The 18,785-nt window shown below is 51.0% G+C and overlaps 3 protein-coding genes across 3 annotated transcripts; 1 reads left to right on the top strand and 2 right to left on the bottom strand.

Moving 5' to 3' along the window:
* Positions 1-376: 376 nt before the first annotated feature.
* pkaC (cAMP-dependent protein kinase catalytic subunit pkaC) lies at positions 377-1,715 on the bottom strand (the record flags this gene model as incomplete). Its single annotated transcript, XM_057274417.1, has 4 exons — positions 377-404; positions 454-828; positions 877-1,130; positions 1,197-1,715. 4 exons carry the CDS (start codon positions 1,713-1,715, stop codon positions 377-379), a joined length of 1,176 nt encoding a protein of 391 aa, XP_057142596.1.
* Positions 1,716-2,461: 746 nt separating this feature from the next.
* N7471_001695 (PRCC domain-containing protein) lies at positions 2,462-3,643 on the top strand (the record flags this gene model as incomplete). The annotated part of the gene is made up of 1 exon (XM_057274416.1): positions 2,462-3,643. One exon carries the CDS (start codon positions 2,462-2,464, stop codon positions 3,641-3,643), a length of 1,182 nt encoding a protein of 393 aa, XP_057142595.1.
* A 250-nt stretch (positions 3,644-3,893) lies between these two features.
* N7471_001694 (AAA family ATPase midasin) lies at positions 3,894-18,712 on the bottom strand (the record flags this gene model as incomplete). The annotated part of the gene is made up of 3 exons (XM_057274415.1): positions 3,894-10,706; positions 10,761-16,415; positions 16,547-18,712. 3 exons carry the CDS (start codon positions 18,710-18,712, stop codon positions 3,894-3,896), a joined length of 14,634 nt encoding a protein of 4,877 aa, XP_057142594.1.
* Positions 18,713-18,785: the final 73 nt, after the last annotated feature.

Genomic DNA, 18,785 nt, shown 5'->3' with positions numbered 1-18,785 from the left:
TCAGAAGAAAGCAAGGAAGATGAAGGATGAAACAAGAAGCAAAAGACACACACACCTCTGTGAATGAACTACTGTACGATAGAAGCGGCCTGGTAGCCCGTGTATAATATGGGCGTGGCTTTTTGTGCCCCAGTGGTTGGAGAGATTGGGAATAGAACAGGGTTCACAACGAATCCATTTGTACATCGAGCAGGCAATTGAAAGAGAAAAAAAACACAAAAATTGGATTGTAATTGCTAAGAAAAATGATGTGCATATAGAATAGTATGGATTTTCATATAATGGCTCCTGGTTTTTCACGACTCCTCCCGGGGTCAATCAGTTCCGGCCCTCCCCCAGAGGACTTTTCGTCGCGTCATAAAATCATACAAGCACCTTAGAAGTCGGGGAAAAGGTGGCCATATCTAGAACGAGTTAGTCAAGTGTGCGGATTGCGTAGAAAGAGGTACATACGGATCCTCTCCTTCCTGGCCATAGTGCTCTGTCTCTTCCGGATACTTGTCGTACTGGCTTGCATCACCTTGTCCGCCGCGAATGGGCGGGATATATGGCGCATCAATATCCTTACGAGCCAGTCGATCCCAAGTGACCTCGGCGAACCAGGCATGGTTTTTGACATCACTCGGGCCACCGTGCAAGTTGCCGAGGCGCTTGGTGAGGTCGGAAGTGATCAGCTGAGAGAGCAGATCAACCGCGTCGGTGTGTAAGTATGGAGGATACTTGACTTTCCCCCGCAGGATATTCTCATAAATCTTGACTGGAGATCCGCTGTCCCAGAAGGGAGTGAATCCACACAGCATTTCAAAGATTAGGATTCCCAATGACCACCTTGGGACAGTTAGAACAATTCGACGGAAGCATTGAAAGCAAGCTTACCAGTCAACTGATTTGTTATATCCCTTGGAAGAGACAACCTCGGGTGCTAGGTAGTCGGGGGTACCACAAAGTGTCCACGTAATATCCGGCACGTTTTTAGCAAATCCAAAATCCGTGATCTTCAGATGACCATGACGGTCCAACAGAAGGTTTTCTGGCTTCAAATCACGATAGATAATCTGGTGTGCGTGCAAATACTCCAGCGCTAGGGTAACCTCCGCGGCATAGAATTTGGCCACCGGGTTCGGGAATCGCTAATGACATATGAGTTCTTTGTTTCACACACACAAGACCGAAGGAAGTGGTCATGGGTCACTCACTTGTGACTTGCGCAGGAGACTGAACAATTCGCCTCCCTCCACAAAGTCCATGACCATATAGAGGTTTCGAGAGTCCTGCCACGTTCCCCACAAGGTAACAAGGAATGGATGGCGGACCCGATTTAACATGCGCCGCTCGTCATTTGTGTGCTCGATTTGCTTCATCTTGACCACCTGGGCCTTCTTCAACACTTTCATCGCATAGAAGCGATGATTGTGGTTAGACTGCACCAGGTGCACACGGCCGAAGCTCCCCGTTCCCAAGGTGCGCTGAAGCTCGAAGTCCTCCTGAGAGTACTTCCCCTTTGTGACTCTCTCCTGCTTCGGCTGCTCCTGGTTTATAATGTTGTCGATACTGGCGGCATTGTCGTGTGTACCCGTACCCGTGTGCTGGGGCGAAGCGTGTGAAGCGGTTTGCATGGATGCGCCTGAACCGTCGTGGTTCTCAGAATCTGGTTTCCCTAGATCTTGCGAATCCTTCGTTCGCCTCTTCTTCAGTAAACCTCCTAGACTCGGCATGGAGAGAAGATTAGAGAGGCTTTGGGGCCATTGGGGGGGGGGATGGGGAAAGAAAGCTGGAATGGGAGGTCCGGATTAAGTGGGGAGGGGCAGCTAGCGGCCAGAATGACGCATTGATCTTTCATTATGGACTTTACATTTTGAACACTTGAACAACTTTATTGAGCTGATATGTCGATTTAGAAGATTATTATTTGGTCTATTGGCTTGATTTGGTCTCTACTGGAATCTATTTATCTGAATTTATCATCTTATATTATTATTATTCTATGATTCCGCCTAGTCACTCGTAAATGTACTTATATCTACATACATGCCTAAACTAATATGTATATCAGATCATATCCTACATACAAAGTAGGCTAGTTAGTTAATTCAGATGGTTCAAGCGACTATAAATGTCTATGAACACCATTGTTCAATGTATGATCCTATTAATCTCCGTAGAAGCGGAGAAACCGGATGCGATGACGTTACAAAGTGATGCGATCATCCCTGCGGTTTCACTGTCGAAAGTGAGTTTGACATTATTAGCCTGTGTTTTCGGACATTTTTCTTCTTTGGTCCATTCCATCCCCTCCCCTAGTCCACTATGTAATGTCTTTTTCTTTCCCCCTCTCGAGATTTGGATGATATGCTTATGTAATATTATTGTGCCTGGAATATTAGGCGGCAAAGAATTTAACTCGTCAACTCCAGTCTCTCAAATCTTAAGGGAACAACAACCCCAAGATAACTCTCCCACCATGGTGCTAGTAGGCTACTCAGATTCTGAAGGCTCAGACGCCGAGCCAAATACTACACCCGCACCCCAGATTAGCAAGGTAAAGAAGACCGGCTCCAAAACTGGGTTCCAGATCGACCGCAGCAACCTGGGCAAGATCCGCATCGCGATTCCAGAAATCAAACCTGAACACCCATCCGGCGAAGATACTGAAGATGGTCCGCGCAAAAAGGCTCGGTTAGGTGGTGGAGGAGGCCTTTCGGGATTCAACGCTTTCCTTCCAGCGCCGAAACGAACAGCCGAAAAGAAAGCACCAGTGGCGACAACACGAAAAGCGTTTAGTCTCAAAACAGGAGCAGGGCCTGGATTCGATCGCACAGCCGATGCGGAGATGAAGAATGATTACGCATTCGAAAATCTAGCGGGCGGAGATGCGGAAGACATCACTTCTGCACCTGGCAGCTCAAAAACCGACACTGCATCAGATGCACTGGCGGAGACAATGAAAACCCCAGCGGAGGTCAAATTGCAAGGAAATCCGATGATGTTCAGACCGTTATCCGTCGGACGACCTCAAAAGAAGAGAAAGACCACCAAGATTGCCGAGCAACCAACACCTTCCTCATCAGCAGCGCCGAAGCCTGCTCAACCTCTACAGCAAGCCCCTGCCCCTGCCCCTGCACCACCAAAACCCAAAGTCAGTCTCTTCTCTCTATCCTCGGAAGAGGCCACTTCTCAGCCAGCCTCGGAACCTGGACCATCAGCAACCTACCGGCCGCTGGTATACAACGCCGAAGGCGAAGAAGTATCAGAAGCTGATCCAGTACTTGCCGAGCATACACCAATCGCCATGGAGCATTCAACGGCAACGGTATCAACCAATCCTACATCATCCTTGGACAGCATTGCCAACGACCTGAACTTATCCAAGGCCGAAAGACGCCAGCTCTTCGGTCGAAATGCTATACCGTCGCAGTCACAGGTGCGTACCTTCAACACAGACGAGGAGTACGCGTCAAACAAGGTTCTGGCACAAGGCGAGCTGGCGGGGGCACAGCACAACCCCGTGCGCTCCATTGCGCCGGGCAAGCATACCCTCCAGCAGTTGCTCAATGTTGCAAGCTCGCAGAAGGAGGCATTGGAGGAAAGCTTTGCAACAGGTCGGAGAAACAAGAAGGAAGCTGGATCCAAGTACGGATGGTAGTTTTAGCATACACAAGGCCATTCTAGGGGAATTTTTGTCAAGCGCATTAGCATTGAGATACCATACCATTTTGTAGGAAATGACATACGGAAATTTGAATAAACAACTAAAAAATGTACATTTAACTGATACGTATGTATCACATCTATAAAATCTATCATATACAAAAAAATATGTTCATCCCAACGCCGTCAAATGTAACAAAATAACTCCAAATAGACTATTCCAACTCCTTTTATTTTTTGGAGTATCAAGACGACACATCCACAACTTCGGCGAACCACTGCTTGAGTGCAGTAGCCAAAACAGAGGGCAATTCCCTCACATCACGAACGACGAGGTAGTAAGGGAAGGGGAAATCCTCGAGGTATCGCTTCATCTTGAGCTTCATCTCACCACCAGAGTTAGGATCGGCCTCGAAGCTAGCCTGTGAGAGGTCAAGGATAGAGCTACCCTTAACAGCATCGACGATAATAAAGACAACCATGATGCGCTCCTCAAGCGCCTGCCTAACAAGACGGCGAATAGTATCATGATCTTCACAGATACCATCAGAGATAATCAACTGAAGCTGCCAGAGATCGGTAGAGCCAGAGCCAGGCGAGCGCTTCCAGCGAGCCTCGCGGAAGAGAGCGATAGAGTCGGCGATCAGCTTGCGCACATTGGTACCAGTTTGCTGGTAGCTGAAGTGCTGGAAGACCTGGGAGCCGGCCTCGGAGGAGAAGGGCTTTCCGAACTCGTGGGCGACACGAACATGGTCTTCGTTACCAAAGCCGAGGACGCACAGGTCACCAGCCTCCAGCATGCTCAGACTTTTCGCAACAAGGGCGAGGGTCTCGAAGGCGAGCTGGCCACTGCCGCTTTCCAGCATGGACTTGCTGTCGTCGACAGCCAGCATGATCTGGTAGTTGCGCTTTGAGGGGATAGAGCGGCGCATCCAGATCTTGTCACGCTTATACTGGGATGCGATGTAGGGAATGATACGCTTGATGTTCAGTCGCTTTCCGGTACGGAAATCACCCCGGAGCTTGGTGGCCATTGTGGGGGCGAGGATGAGACGGAGTTGTTCGGTCAGGGAGAGCGAGAGATCATTTGTGGCGGACTCGTAGTGCGACCAGAGGCGGCGGGCTTCGTCTTGTGGGGTCAATGGGGGGAGCGAAGAAGAGAGGTGGATCGCTGCGAGTTGCGAGTCAACTTCGTCGAGTTCTTCGTCCACTTCTTCGGTGCCCTGTGCTCCGTCTGCGCGATCGTGGGATGATTGACCGCCAGGAATGAAGGCGCCGGCGGAGTCGCCCTCGGCGGGAACGGTCTCACGGTCGATTTGCATCTCATCCTCAAGTTGGTTGTCCACGGCATCTTGCTGCTCGTCCGACACGTCTGGGAGAACATCGTTCTCACCAGGCTTGATGTCGGACTCCACGCCCTTGCTTTGGTCGAGGGCTTGCGTTTGGTCGTCGTTTGCTTGTCCAAGGGCCTGGGTGTCTGCGGCATCGTCGTCATCCTTTAGGTGCTCGAAGTCCGCGTCGGCCATATCGGTGTCTTCGGGCATAGGCTGGGATTCCTCTTCCTCTTGGGACGGATTGAGGATCTCCTTTTGTCGTCGATGCCATTGCTCGAGGATGTCACCGAGCTTCTTGAATGCCTGCATCTGAGGTTCATCTGGCCCGTGATCTTCGCCACCAGCAGCGTCTCGGCTGGGCTGGCTCTCCTCGCTATCCTTGGCAGCACCTGTCTGTTGGTCGACATTGGCACTGGGATCAGTCGAGCCGCTCTCCTGCTGAGCGTCACCTGAGGCACCCTTTTCTTCATTTTGGTCTTGCTCGGCTCCGAGCCCGCCAGTGACAGCTTCACTAGGTGCGACGTTATCACCTGCGGCATCATTCTCATCACGCTGTGCGAGGAAGTCGTCTTGCTCAGGCTCCTCGGGATCTTCTCCACCAGCTTCCTCTTCCTCCTCTTCTCCGGCTTCGCCTTCATTGGTTTCCTCCGCATCATCGGCCATTTCTTCATCTTCCTCGCCTGGCACTTGATCCTCTGGGGCTGCCTCGGCGTCTTCTTCGCCGGCATGATCATCAGCGTCTTCGACCTTCCCTTCTTCTTCGGGGGCAGGACCGAAATCATCGTCAAGATCATCCATCTCGTCGTCGTCCTCGCCATTGTCGTCCTTGCCTTCACCATCATCAAGTTGCATTTCCTCAGGAAGTTCGAGTGTTTCTTCTTCCTTCGCTTGAGGGTCGGTGACGTCCATTTCCTCACGGCCAACTGCCTCGCCCTCGTCTTCGGGGGCCTCTTCATCTTCTGTTTCTTCTTCCTCTTCCTCTCCTTCCTTTTGCTTTTCTTCACCCTTTTCACCATCTTTGTCACCCTTCTCTTCCTGAGCAGCAGCTTGTTGCTCGGCCTCTGATTGGCCCTTTCCTTCTTCGTTCTCAGTATCCTTCTGCTGCTCATCATTACCACCGTCCCAGAGCTTTTCGTCCACAGCACCTGGGTCAAGGTCATCGACGCTTCCCGTCTCTTCGTCGATATCGTCATCTCCTTCGTCGGCACTGTCGTCGTTCTCCTCCTCATCGTCGTTGCGATCCTCAGCATCACCTTCCAACTCTTCCTGATCCATGTTGACAGCATCCTTGGAATCATCCATCTCATCATCACCGTCCTCCTTCTTGTTCTCTTGTTGCGCCAACTCAGTTAAATCTTCGTCGTCACCAACATCTTTGCTGATATCCTCAGCACCTTCGCCTTCACCGAGACCTGTTCCACTTTCCATCTGGCCCTCCTTGCCTTGATCTTGGGATGCTTCGGCAGGACTGCAGAAGCCTTCAGAGGCGACTTGCTTGAAGGTCTTGGTCAGGATGTAGGATGTCTTACAGATCTCGCGATGAACGGCGATGAACCGATCAGCCAGATCCCGGCATATTTGGTAGTATCTGTTGGCGATAGGCAGGATACTAGTGATCAGTGCAGCGGCAACGGAGAGGCCGCCAGCGGAATGGTCTTGCAGGCGGTGCAATTGATCAAGGACCTTCTCCAATGCGGTGGTGATCTCAGTGAGATGGACAGCCTTGATACCGCGAGAGAAGAACTCATCACTCCTCGACAGCAATCCATCAAACGTGATGGCAGAAGGCACATCCTTGAGCTTCTGGAGGCCGATGAGCATTTTGTCAATGGCGGTCAGGAGGCTGCTATCGAAGGCTTGGATGGATAAGCTGTTCTCATCATTGACCTCAGGGAGAGCAGCGATGTTTGTCTTGACCCAAGGTGTGATCTGATCCAGCGCGAAGGACAGGTCAGGGCGAGCTTGACTCCATTGCTTCAAGTCAGCAGCCAATTCATCGAGCGATGATTGTGCCTGCTGCGCGATCTCGTGGTTTGCGTTAGACGCAATTCCCGTGGGAAGCATGGGAAGGGCTTGGTGCGCCTTGCGTAGGCTATCGAAGGATACCTTTTTGGCGTGGAGCTGCTCCACAATCTTAGATGCATCAATTTTTGAGAACTTGGAATGCACTCCAATGATCATTGCGGCCAGTCCAAGAATAGGAGCCAGCCAAGCCACGATTCTGGCCAGATTGGTTCGCTTTTCCGATGCAGAAGCATGGTCTTGCGACAGAGAGTTCGAAGTCGCTGTCCAAAGGTTCTGCACCTTGTCAAGCGTAGATTTCAACTTGCCCAAGCCTGTGAGGGCAGGCGAAATGACACCTCTCTGGCGACGGACAGTGAAAATGAGATGCTCAATAGACCCCATGCTTCTGTGGACCTCGACATTGCTTAGCTCCTCGGAATAGTTGCGAGATGCTAGGCGGGTCTTGGGCAGGAGATCTAGAAGTCTGTGGAAGTACCAGTCGGCACTCTGAACTGCAGTTGAGGTTGCAGCGCCAGCCTCAAAGGCGGCACTAGTGGCGAGAACCTGCGGAACTGTTTCTTGAGTTTCGATCACACTTGATCCAGCATTACGTTTCACACCCATCTCATATAGTTGCTTGAGGGTCTCAGCATAGAGACGGCGTTTCTGGGACTTGAGGTGCTGGACGTCGTCCTTGTTGTCTTCGTTCAGGACCTTTGGTGTCTTGGACTTGAACTCATTCATGCTTTCAATCACTGAGACAATGAAGCTGTCGAGGTCCTTCGCAATGTCGAACTCGGCTGGAATTGACGAATAGAGATTCATCATGTTGTTGGCTGTTCCATCCGGCTTCTGGAATCTGACCGCTCGAGTGGACCACAGGTTCTTGTCATTTTGGCAAATGGCCATTGCTTCAGGGAACGTGGCAGTGGGGCGGACTGGCTCTGCTTGGGACATGGAAGTAACCTCCTCGGTGCTTTCCGGAAGGCCTGCTTCAAGGATTGATTGAACAGGCTGGCCAAGGGCTGCACGGTACTTTCTAACAAGCTTGAATAGCTTGACATGCGACCTTCTGGCACTTTCCTTCAAAGCCACGATGTTGACATCTTTCCAGCTCGCAAGCTGAATCTGCTCCTTGATATCCTTTTCAAGAACCGACCGCTTCTCCGTCAGATATTTGTCCACTCCGGGCTGGAAGGGTCCGTAGTGGTGGAGGAAGTTGTCCAAGGCAGAGACTAGCTTCTTAAGGCAGGGATAATCTGTGGTGAAAACTTCAAGCAGTGCTTGGAAGTTGGCAACAAGCTGTAGACGGCGAGCAAACTGGCCTGTAGTTGTAGACTTGAAGAATTGCTCCAGGGTCAAAACCAAGTTCTGGGTGTGTTCGGTCATGTCCTGTTCGCCTGCCTCGACCATCATGATGGGAGCACCGATAAGTGCTTCATACGCGATAAACCACCAAGCACTCACCTCGTCCTCGCATCGCTCTTTCTCGATATCCAAGAGCTTGGCCCAAGTTGACAGCTCAAGACGGCGCCAGCTAATGAGAATACTTGTAATCTCATCGTAGACAGTAACAGCTGAGTATTCTCTGCTGGCCACAGTCTGCCACTCATGTACGAATGAATGAAGCTTTTCAACCTTGGTCATGAACTTGGCAACGGGTTCAGTGTGCTTGAATTGAAGGATTTCCACGCAGCATTGAATGACATCAGCGAGGACAGCATGTTCAGGCCAGGCAGTTTGGATTTGCGCGAAACGGGCTTGGACAGAAAGCGCGAGAGCGACCAGCTTCCTTGCCTCTCCGAGATTCGAATCGGTGTAGAAGTTGTAATTCTTCTGGTGATTGTCGGCTCCCTCGCCTATGGCATCATCGAGAAGCAGAAGAACTGCAGGAAGATGATTTTGGGGTGACATCGGCGAGAATGAGGTCTTGTTGTCAGACCAGATCGAGCCCAAAAGATGGCCTGATTGCTTGACGAAGGTGGTCAATGCAGTTCCACTGCACTCATTCGAGACGATATTTGCATGAAGCGAGGCAAGCCGGAGAGCGATGATCTTGGGGTCAATACGGTCAACGCCATCGGTCGTTTCTGTGGTTTCGACTGATTCTTCATCGAAAGTAGGGAAGAGTGCGTGTAGCTCGGCTTCGTTGACTTCTTCTTCCTCTTCCCAGGACCCCTTGAAGCGGTACAATTCTCCCTTTTCGGCTTCTTGTTCCCGATCTTCTTCGAGCTTGGCCTTCCACAGTTGATGGAAATCAGCGAAAACACGGCGAATGATCTCTCGTCCAGCCTTTGTACTCAGGATTGTGGAATCCGCATCCTTGGCGGCCCAAAGCGCAGACAGTTCTTGGAGGCGCATTTCGTTTGCATTCTTCAGGGTGACTGCTGGCTTCCGAACACTGTGAGCAAGAACGGGGTGATGGATACCGCCTAAGAAGGGTGTTCGATCGCTCAGAGACTGGATATCAGGAATATCGCTAGACTGTTCCGGTTGTCTAGAGGCCAGGAATACACCAAGGTCCAAAAGCTGCAAGAAACGAACCACAGGCACTGTGATATCATCGTAAGATCTGTAGTGAGTGCTAAGACGACTGCTCAGTTGCTTGATGTTATTGCGCAGAAGCTGGATCATATCTTGGGACTGTGAAGATTCGGCAGACCGGACCATTTGCTCGGGGTCTCTCTTCAGGACAGAGTTGATCAGGTTGACGAACTCTCCCTGCAAGAGACTCAATTGGGACTGTTGGGGCCGGTTGACTAGTGAAGGAGGCGGAGCGGAACCCAAATCACGAATTTCATTATGCAAAAGCTCGGACCGGAGATTAGAAACCTGGCTGGTGAAAGACTTCTCAAAGGCAAGAATTGCTGCACACTTGGCGTTGTATTCTTGCAGGCGTTGAGAGTAGCGTTTGCGCTGAACAACGAGACCGAGAGAAGGATCAAATGTCTTGTCGGGCACAAACAGACGCAGAAGAATGACCGCCAGCTGTACCGCTGCCAGTCCAGTGGTTCGAATGCTCTGCTGCTGGCTTGATGGCTGTGCTTGCAGGGACGAAATTAGGGTTGGTAGAGCCTGCTCAGCGAGGGGCTTAAGGAAGTGAGCATTAGGCAAGCTTTGGTCCAGTTCAACCTTGATAGGTGGCTGTTCAGCGCAAAGATCCCCATTTTGGATTGCTTGCAGAACGGAGATGAGATGCTCGGCTGAGCGAGGCTCGAAGAACTCCCGATGACAAGCCACCAGCTCAGCTGTGAGCTTAGCGATAGTACGTCTGAGGTCTATGGACTGATCTGTTGTGATCTGTTGACTGCTCAGGGAAATAGCCTTGGAGAGGGCCTGTTTCTCTGCCTCAAGCATGTCCATCTGTCCCAATTTTGTATTGCCGATAGATGTCAGCCTCTCCAATAGCGAAAGAGAGACAATGCCACCAGTAGCAAGCGAAGACTCGGATTTGCTTGAAGAACCCGCAAATAGCGAGATTCTATGGAGAATATCTGGCACATCGCTCTGGAAATTTGATGCGTCCAACGGACGAGCCGCACGACCAGCGAGGAGTGGCATGACTGTCTGGATGACTGTATCCTTGACTGGGTTCTGGAAGAATGAGGAGATGTCGTGGTACTGGCAAAGAGCTTCGAAATCGTTGGCAAAGTATGGATACTCGGTTGACTCCGAGCGTCGAACTGCATGAGATAGCTCAGCCACGGTTTGTTTGATACCCTATTGATAGTTAGCATAAATAATTCTTCAAGGTTGATAGCAGATCGAAAATACCTGAACAAGTACGTCACCATCAGCGCCATCCAGAAGGATGAATCGCTGGGCATCGATCAATGAATCGCGTACACGGCTCAATTGAGACAATTCCACACGGGTTTGCAATGCCAAAGTTGTAAATTCAAAGACTGTTGACTCCAACTCGGTCAGAGAATCCAACTTATCTTGAGAGATGGGAGTGACATGTCTCCAAGAATCCCAGATTCTTTGCATGCTAAGACCGGTCGTCAAAGCCCAGCCTTCCTGGAAGCGATCCAGCGCCAGTGACAAAGCGACCTGGAGCGGTTTCAGGAGAGGCGACGAGTCGAGCAACGACCCGCAAATCTTCCGGCCCATCTGGAGGTAGACTTGGAATTCTCCTTCATCAACCTGGCTCACCTCTGTGGCTCTGTATATGTCCCAGCATAGACAGATCACGGTCCGAAGGGCTGCGATTATTACAGGGCCTTGGAGGGAGATTTGATCCAACGTCTGAATGTAATCATACAGAGCCTGGCCACAATCAGACAAGAACGAGGCAACAGGTTGCGTCGTGTCTTTCATCAATGCAGGGATCCGCTCAGATGCCAATGACCGCTCCAAACGTGTCATTTGGCTAGGCTTGAGCTCTTTTCCAGATACGTCGGCTTGAATCAAACCTTCCCTGAGACGATGAATATCAAGTCGCAACTCCTGGAGATAAGCCAAGACAACTAAACTAGACCGGAAATCACTGGTTCCTGCAATAGCGATCAGAGGCTCGTTTGTGAGCGGGTGAAGAGGCTGCAACATTCCTCGGATACCAAGGTGAGCTCCTCCAAGCACAATCTCGCCGCTGGCGATGTCAAGCGGCTTCCATTGGTTGTTATCATGGAACAGGGAGGCATAACGCTGCAGAACATCGGATGGCTTTTCTTCTCCGTTGTTCTCAGAATTTATAGCCACACGGTTGCTTGGCGACTGTTGAAGGTAGGCCAGATCCGCGGTTGAAAGATGATCCAAGCACACCGCAAGAGCGTCTTCAAAGGCAGACGATGGCAAGGAGGTATCCAAGTTCCAAATATGGCGAAGTCGATAGATGAACGATTCGCAGGTGTAAGATGGGCCTACGGTAGGTTGGATGTCTTGCAGCTCGCTTGGCAAGAAACAGATTTCGGTACAGCGGTTCCTCATGGCACGAGACAGCTCGCCATTGCGGGGGTCCATGGTCAAGAAGATTCTGAAGTTGGGATGGGGCGTGATTATCTTGGCAGATCCATCCTCTGTCCGTTGCTCATTGAGAATGAGTGTTCCATTTGGCTCCGTCAAAGAATTCAATCGATCGAGGACCGAAGGGTTGCAGAGGTTGGCATTGTCAAGAATGACCCAATTTCCATGCTGAACAGCCTGAGTGAGGACACCTTCTGTCCATTCAAATCCAACCTTCATTTTATCAGATTGTTGAATAGCATTCAACAAGTTCTGGGCTCTCTCGAGGAATTGTTTGTAGGCCGGGTCAGAAGAAGACTGGCAAAGGCTGGAAAGCGAGGGGATGACATTTTCCAGTGAGATATCTGCAGATTGGAAATGCTCGCAGATGTGCAGTGCAGAAATCACAACATCAGATACATCGCCTGAAGCAAAGCAGTGGATGAGCTGGTTCCGCAAGAACATTTCAATATCATGGACAAAGCCTGAGACCTCTCTGCGATGATCGATTTGTTCGAACCCACCAATGAGATCCATAGTATCAGTGTCGGCACTCAGTGCCAGCTCGACGAGGTTTGCACCGTTAACCGCTGCCAGCTTTCTGATGAGGGTAGTTTTGCCACACCCAGCAGGACCAACGAGGATGCTCGGCCAGGAGTTATCGATACATAGGATGAGCGACTCGACAATGTGAAGATCCTTGGGTAGAATCCTCATGTTTGGCTCGGCCAAGCGCTGCAGCAGAGGGTCACGGGTCAAAACGCCCAGACCGACTTGCAAGTACTCGGGTGTGAGGTTGTGGAAGTAGCTCTTCAGGCCAGTATCAGAGTCTGTGAAAACACGGTCATAAATCTGAGAGACCACGTTACGATCCTCTTCGCTTCTGAATCGCTGGCTGATGATGACATCAAGGAAGTGCTTGGTCTGGATCTGCAGGTTTCCTCGATCGGCGAGTTGAAGCCATCGCTGGATATCACGCAGATTGACTTCCCATGGCCCGCCAATGGCTCCCAGCCGACGATCTCGCGTAATCGCTTGGTTCAAGAGAGAAATGAAATCGACCAGTCTCTCGGTCTGCACAGAGGGACTTCCAGGGAAAAGCCTGGAACAAATCGTTTTCAGGTCATCATCAGTGAAGCTGTCTGCATAGACCACTGTGAATCGGTTGACGAAAGATGCAGGAAGACCCTTTCTGCCACCACCCTGGTGGTGAGGGTTCTGAGCAGCAAAGAGAACGAAATCGGGATGTCTCTTGAATGTTTGGTCCAGCTCAGCAATATACACTTGCTGACGATGATCCAGACAAGAGTTGAGACCTTCAAGGACAGATTGCGAGGCGAGGTTCATTTCATCCAGCAGAACCCAGTCACCACGCTGCATAGCTCGTAGGAATGGTGCGTCACGCCACGTGAATTGGCCGACATCACCTCCTTCCACTGGAACGTCCGAACCGAACAGATCTGTGAGATCTGTTTGTTCCGAAAGGTTGATTCGAGTGAGAGGTTTGCCAAGGGCTCTGGCTAGAGCCGTCACAAGTGTAGTCTTACCCACACCTGGGCTTCCTTCCATAAGAATAGGCTTCGAGGACTGCAAACCACGAGCAATTCTCACGGAGTTGGCAATTGTGGTTGGGGCATCCATTGTGAACTGAGGATCGGGGTCTGCTGTGCCAGCCGTAGGGAGAGCGAATGGGCCGACGCGCAGAATGCCAGGTTCCGCGGAAACAGTGGTAGATTCCCAGTAAATCTTGGAAGCATCGACATTGAACAGTTCGCTCAGCTTGGTGAGGCACGACTTGCGGTTACCCTCAAGATTGTTGAGGGAGATGGCAAGCATTGCAGCAGGGTTGGCACCCAAGGTGTCGACGAAGACCATTGCGGCACCTTGTACGATAGCGAATCCGGTGTCTGCGCTTTGACAAGTGTTGACAAAGTCAACCCAGGCAAGAAGATCACGAATGGAGAGCGATGTGGCAGAGGTGTTCTGGAAGGTTACTTTGAACCACTTGGCGAACTGCAGCATAGCCTTTGCCACGCTCTCCTCCTTCAAGTTCAATCTCTGTGAGAGAATTGGCAGGATATCCTCATCCTCGGACAGCTGAGGCGCCCAGATTTCTGTCATACGATTGCGAAGAGCAGCCGAAAGCTCACGTTTTCCGTAATCACCTCCGGGGTTCATAGTGGATAAGAATTGGAATCCGCCATCTGCCACAACCATTGAATCAACGGGACCCTTCTCGGCGAGAAGGATCGACCTAGCAGGTTCCAGAACACTGTTGAGTCTCTCAAGAACGGAGTCGTCCGCGAGAGAAATTTCGTCAAGAAGGAAGAATTGGCCGGTCTTCATGGCGGTGATTAGGCTTCCGTCGGACCATTCAAACAGGGCATTGCAACGGATAGCGTTCTTCTCGATCTTCTGCAAAAGAAGTTGATCCTTGGCTTGACGCTGCTCCGCAGTCAATGCTGTGAATTCCTGCTTCAATTCATCGAAAGATGCGCCGCTTAGCTGCCCGTGAAGGAGCATTTGAAGGTCATCAACAAGCTGTTTCTCGATAGCAGCTCGGTTTCGGATAGGCCGTTGAGCACCAATCAAGTCGCCGGTTTCCAAATTCACATGAGCGTTGACAATGAACAACTCGCGTCGGAAAGCTTCAGCGACGGCCTGGCAAAGCTGGGTTTTACCACAACCGGTTTCTCCGACAAGAAGGACCGGCTCGTTGTTCTTGAGGGCCTTCGAAACGAGAACGAATAGACGCCTCATGGCTTTGGTCCACACAATACCGGCTGGAAGCTGGCTCATCTCAGGAGCATTCTTTTCCAGCTCTGCAGAGCTGTACAAAGTATCCTCGTCCAGTTTTACCTTCATCACTTCCTCAATCACAGCCTTGACGGCGGCTTTCTCTTGGGGATTGCGGACACGTTCGCCTAGAAGCATGTAACCGTTGACTGCGAGCTGCTCGCGATCATCAGCATCACGAAGAGCCCACCGGAAAAGATCACGCAGAGTGGCAAAACTGTTCTTTTGCTCGAAGAGTCGATTAGACTGGCGCAACAAGGACAATTTCCGGTAGACAGCAACAATCCGTGTGCAGAAGGAGGGGGCGATCTGAGAACGTTCCTTCAGGATAAATTCCAGTTCGCTTTCTGGAATATCATCGAAGTGCAGCTCGAGGAAACGGTTCCTGAAGGCACGGGACAGGACCTTTCGGCCACCATACAGACCAGCGGGATTTTGCGTGGCAAACAGCATAAAGTTCGGGTGCGGGTGAACAACTTCTTGAGTCTCGGGGATGAAAAGCTCGCGGTTATCGTCCAGGAGTCGGTTAAGGGCTTCAAGAACATCAGAAGGTGCCAGATTCAGCTCATCCAGCACAATCCAATAACCGTTCCGCAGCGCCTCCACCAACACACCCTCTTGATAACGCAGGCTTCCATCGTCCGATGAGATGTAAGATCCCAGGTACTCTTGCAGATCCGTATGCTCGTGGTTGTTGATTCGTACAAATTTGTTTCCAGAGACCTTTGCCAGATACTCGATCATACTCGTCTTTCCGGCTGAGGTCGGACCTTGGAGCAGAACGGGGAATCGCCGGGTTGAACTGGCGCGGACCAAGTTCTTGAGATTCTTCTCGATAAATGGGGTGATAATGTAGTGTGGTTGCTCCTCCGGAACCATAGGACCGCGGCGCATCCAGTAATGCTTGAATTGCACATAATCATTGCCATCCGTTGGTGGGCGAGGGGTCTGTCCGAGAAGAGACCTGGCGTTCTTCGCGTTTCCGAATATATGAAGCTCAAGCAGAGGAATCAAAGCCCGTTCGGAGACCAAGCTCAGCACGGTCAAGAAACTCATACTGAAACCCTCAAACATTGCCCTGCGTAGCCCATAGACATGTGCGTGATCGATGACATAGATCAAGGCACGCACAAGAGTACGGATACTGAAATGGGGTCGCTGTCCAGCTCCGTCGGTAAGCTTGTTCTCGTTGCTGAGCTTCTTGGTCACCATGTACAGCTGTGCGAGGTCTGGCACAGCACGCTGGTCACTGATTGTCAAATCACCGAGGTATTTTTGAATCAAGGCCAACAAATCATCCAAGTCGCTATCGGGCGAGTGCACGTAGAATTCGGTGAATCGAGAACGCAGACCTGGGGGTAGATCTCTCTTTCCAGCATCTGTTGCAGGGTTCATAGCACCGAAGATACGGAATTCCGGGTGGCCGAAGACTCTCTCAACATCGCCAGCCTCGGAGAGAAGAACAGATGGTGTTCCCTCACTGCCATGGTGCAGAAGACTGGCAATATTCTCAAGGGTATCAGGGGAAGCCAAGTTCACTTCATCCAGGAGAACCCATTCGCCGTTTCGCAGAGCTCTCACAATCTTACCTTGAACAAAGGCGAAGGCAAATTTGGCATCACCTTGTGAGACCTGAGCCTCAAAATCTCCGAGCTGGGTCGCGAAGCTCTCCCATCTTTGCCGCAAATGCTGGTATTTAGGAGAATCCAGCTTCCTTTTTTTGGCTGGCTGCTCATCGCCATTCTCGGCTGCGGGATTCGGGGATTGAACACGCCATTCGCAAGACGAACGGCTTCATGCCACAGGGTCACCAATCGTACCCAATTGGAAGATGCGGCACTCTTTGATATCGAGGACAAGAACTTCTGGTTCTTTTTGGCCGAGAAAGTCAGTTCAAAGAGCTGGGTGAATTCATCCAGCATCGGAACTGCCATTGTACGGATGTTGACGGGTTTGAAACCACCCAGCAGATCAGTGCTTTCACTCTGTTGTGACAAATTCACTACTGTGAGTTTCTGGCGCATCAAAGATGCAAGATGCTGGATGACTGTGGTCTTTCCGATACCAGTTTCTCCCACAAGCAAAACAGGCTCGGCCATCTGGATTGAGGCAGCTACCTGTTCCATGAGGGTCAATGCCGCTCGGGTGGGAGCAAATCGTGAAGCTGCTGCGGCAAGCTTCAATGCAGATCCACTTGGTACTTTGATCTTGTTGCAAGTTTCTCTACCTAGAACAAGGCTGTTGTTCCTGTCGGTATAAGAAGGAGTGCGTTCATTGAGACAATATTGCGCTCGCTGAGGGGAGATCTGAAGCGCTTCGGCCACAACGGCGGCGAGAGCGCTCTGCATTGACTTCTCGGGCAGATATTTGAGGAAAACATCAACAATGTCGAGGAATATTTCATCCTCGGTACCTTCTGACGTGGGCTCATAGCCAGTCTTCACACCCATACGGTGTAGACGATTGTGCAGGCGGCTGCACAACTTGATCAAATCGCGGAAGCCCGGGGTACGACCCTGAGAGCCCTTGATTGCGAGGCTTCCATGGAATGCAGAGCATACTCGTCCGTAGACGTTCATGAGAGTTGGCACGCGAGACTCGAGCAAGGAGAACTTTTGCAGGATGACATCACGCATCTCATCCACAGGAAGAGACTTGACTTGCACTCTCTCCCAAAGTCTGCTTCCAAGCATTGAAGTGCTCGGTGCGATCTCCTCGCCGGCAATGTTGTACGATGACTTCATGGTTGCGATGATTTTGAAGCCCTCGGCACACTTGATTCGCTCCCTCCGACTTGGGATGGTGAGTTCCCCTCTCTCAATTATCGGAAGAATGAGGCCCATTACTTCAGAGGGGGCACGATCAAGGTCTTCAATCAACACCCAGCGACCTTCGCGTGCAGCCTTGGTCAATACACCGGGCTGCCAAGAGAAGGATCCGGAGGCAGATGAAGTGGCATACATTCCAAGCAGACTCTTTGCGTCTGTCTGCTCGTTCAGGTGAAGCGTGACCATAGTTTCAGCTTGACCCATCGTGGCAGCAATGTCGTTGATCAAAGAAGTCTTCCCGGAGTTGGGCAAACCGACTAGCAAGATGGGTTTGTACCCGAGTAATGACCCTGCAATCCGGCGCAGGTTCCCAACTGTGGTCGAGGTCTTGACGACAGACGAAGGAGCCGGGGGCGTATCTTTCAACCTGGGAATCAAAACTCCGCAGATCTCTGCGGTCTGGCTTGTGAATGATTCCCGTGTCCTCTCTATCAACGCCAGAGTATTGGTTTCCGTCCTGGAAGACCTCTCGGTCCGAATTATTCTTCCAAGAGTCTCCCATCGCCGTTCTTCCCACAATCCTAGCACACGGTAATCGATCAGAGTGCCTTCCCACTCTCCTTCTATAGGTTCAGTCCCAGTATTGACGCGGACCATCTTTTCGGTTGCCGCATCCGCTGCGTGCATATATAAGGCAAAGCATCGTACAGCAAGGTATCGTGTTACTCGATCTTGGGATTGGAAAAGGGACTGAAGTTGAAGCGGTGAAACGATGGGAGAGAAGGTTTCAAGATCAAACGAAAGAAGTCGGAAGAGGGCGAGGAGTAGAAGTCTAATACTAGGTTGGTCCAGCTGTAGCAGTGTTAATTCCTTTGACACGGCCAAAGCCGCCAAAGGTCCAGTCTGTGATGAGGCATATTGACTGGCAAGCGACCGCAGATGCGGTGCAAATGGTAAAATCTGCGCGAATGCCGCTAATACATGAATGTAGTCTGCATGTAAATCCGATTGAAGCCATCGAGCTGCAAGATCGACAAAAATCGGTTCGTAGAGTCTGAAAATGCTCTCCGTAAATTCGTTGTTTAATGCGCCAAGCGCAAGCGCGTGGAGGTGTTGAGTCCCCGATGCAGTCCGAATGAAAGTCGAGATTCCACTCGGAAGCTGCTCGAGCAGTTCGGACTCAGTAAGAGTCCTCTCATAGACCGGCCTCCGATCCATGTTTAATCCGGTCGTGAGAGAAACTGTGAAGTTTGTAATAAAAGAAGAAATCCCGCTTCATCGACTTTCGCTC

This window comes from Penicillium samsonianum (genome assembly GCF_028829775.1).
Source record: "Penicillium samsonianum strain IBT 33392 chromosome Unknown utg000001l_segment0_segment0, whole genome shotgun sequence".
In the NCBI taxonomy this organism is placed as follows: Eukaryota; Fungi; Ascomycota; class Eurotiomycetes; order Eurotiales; family Aspergillaceae; genus Penicillium; species Penicillium samsonianum.
Note: the sequence above shows the minus strand (reverse complement) of the source record. Positions and strands in the feature narration are given on the sequence as shown.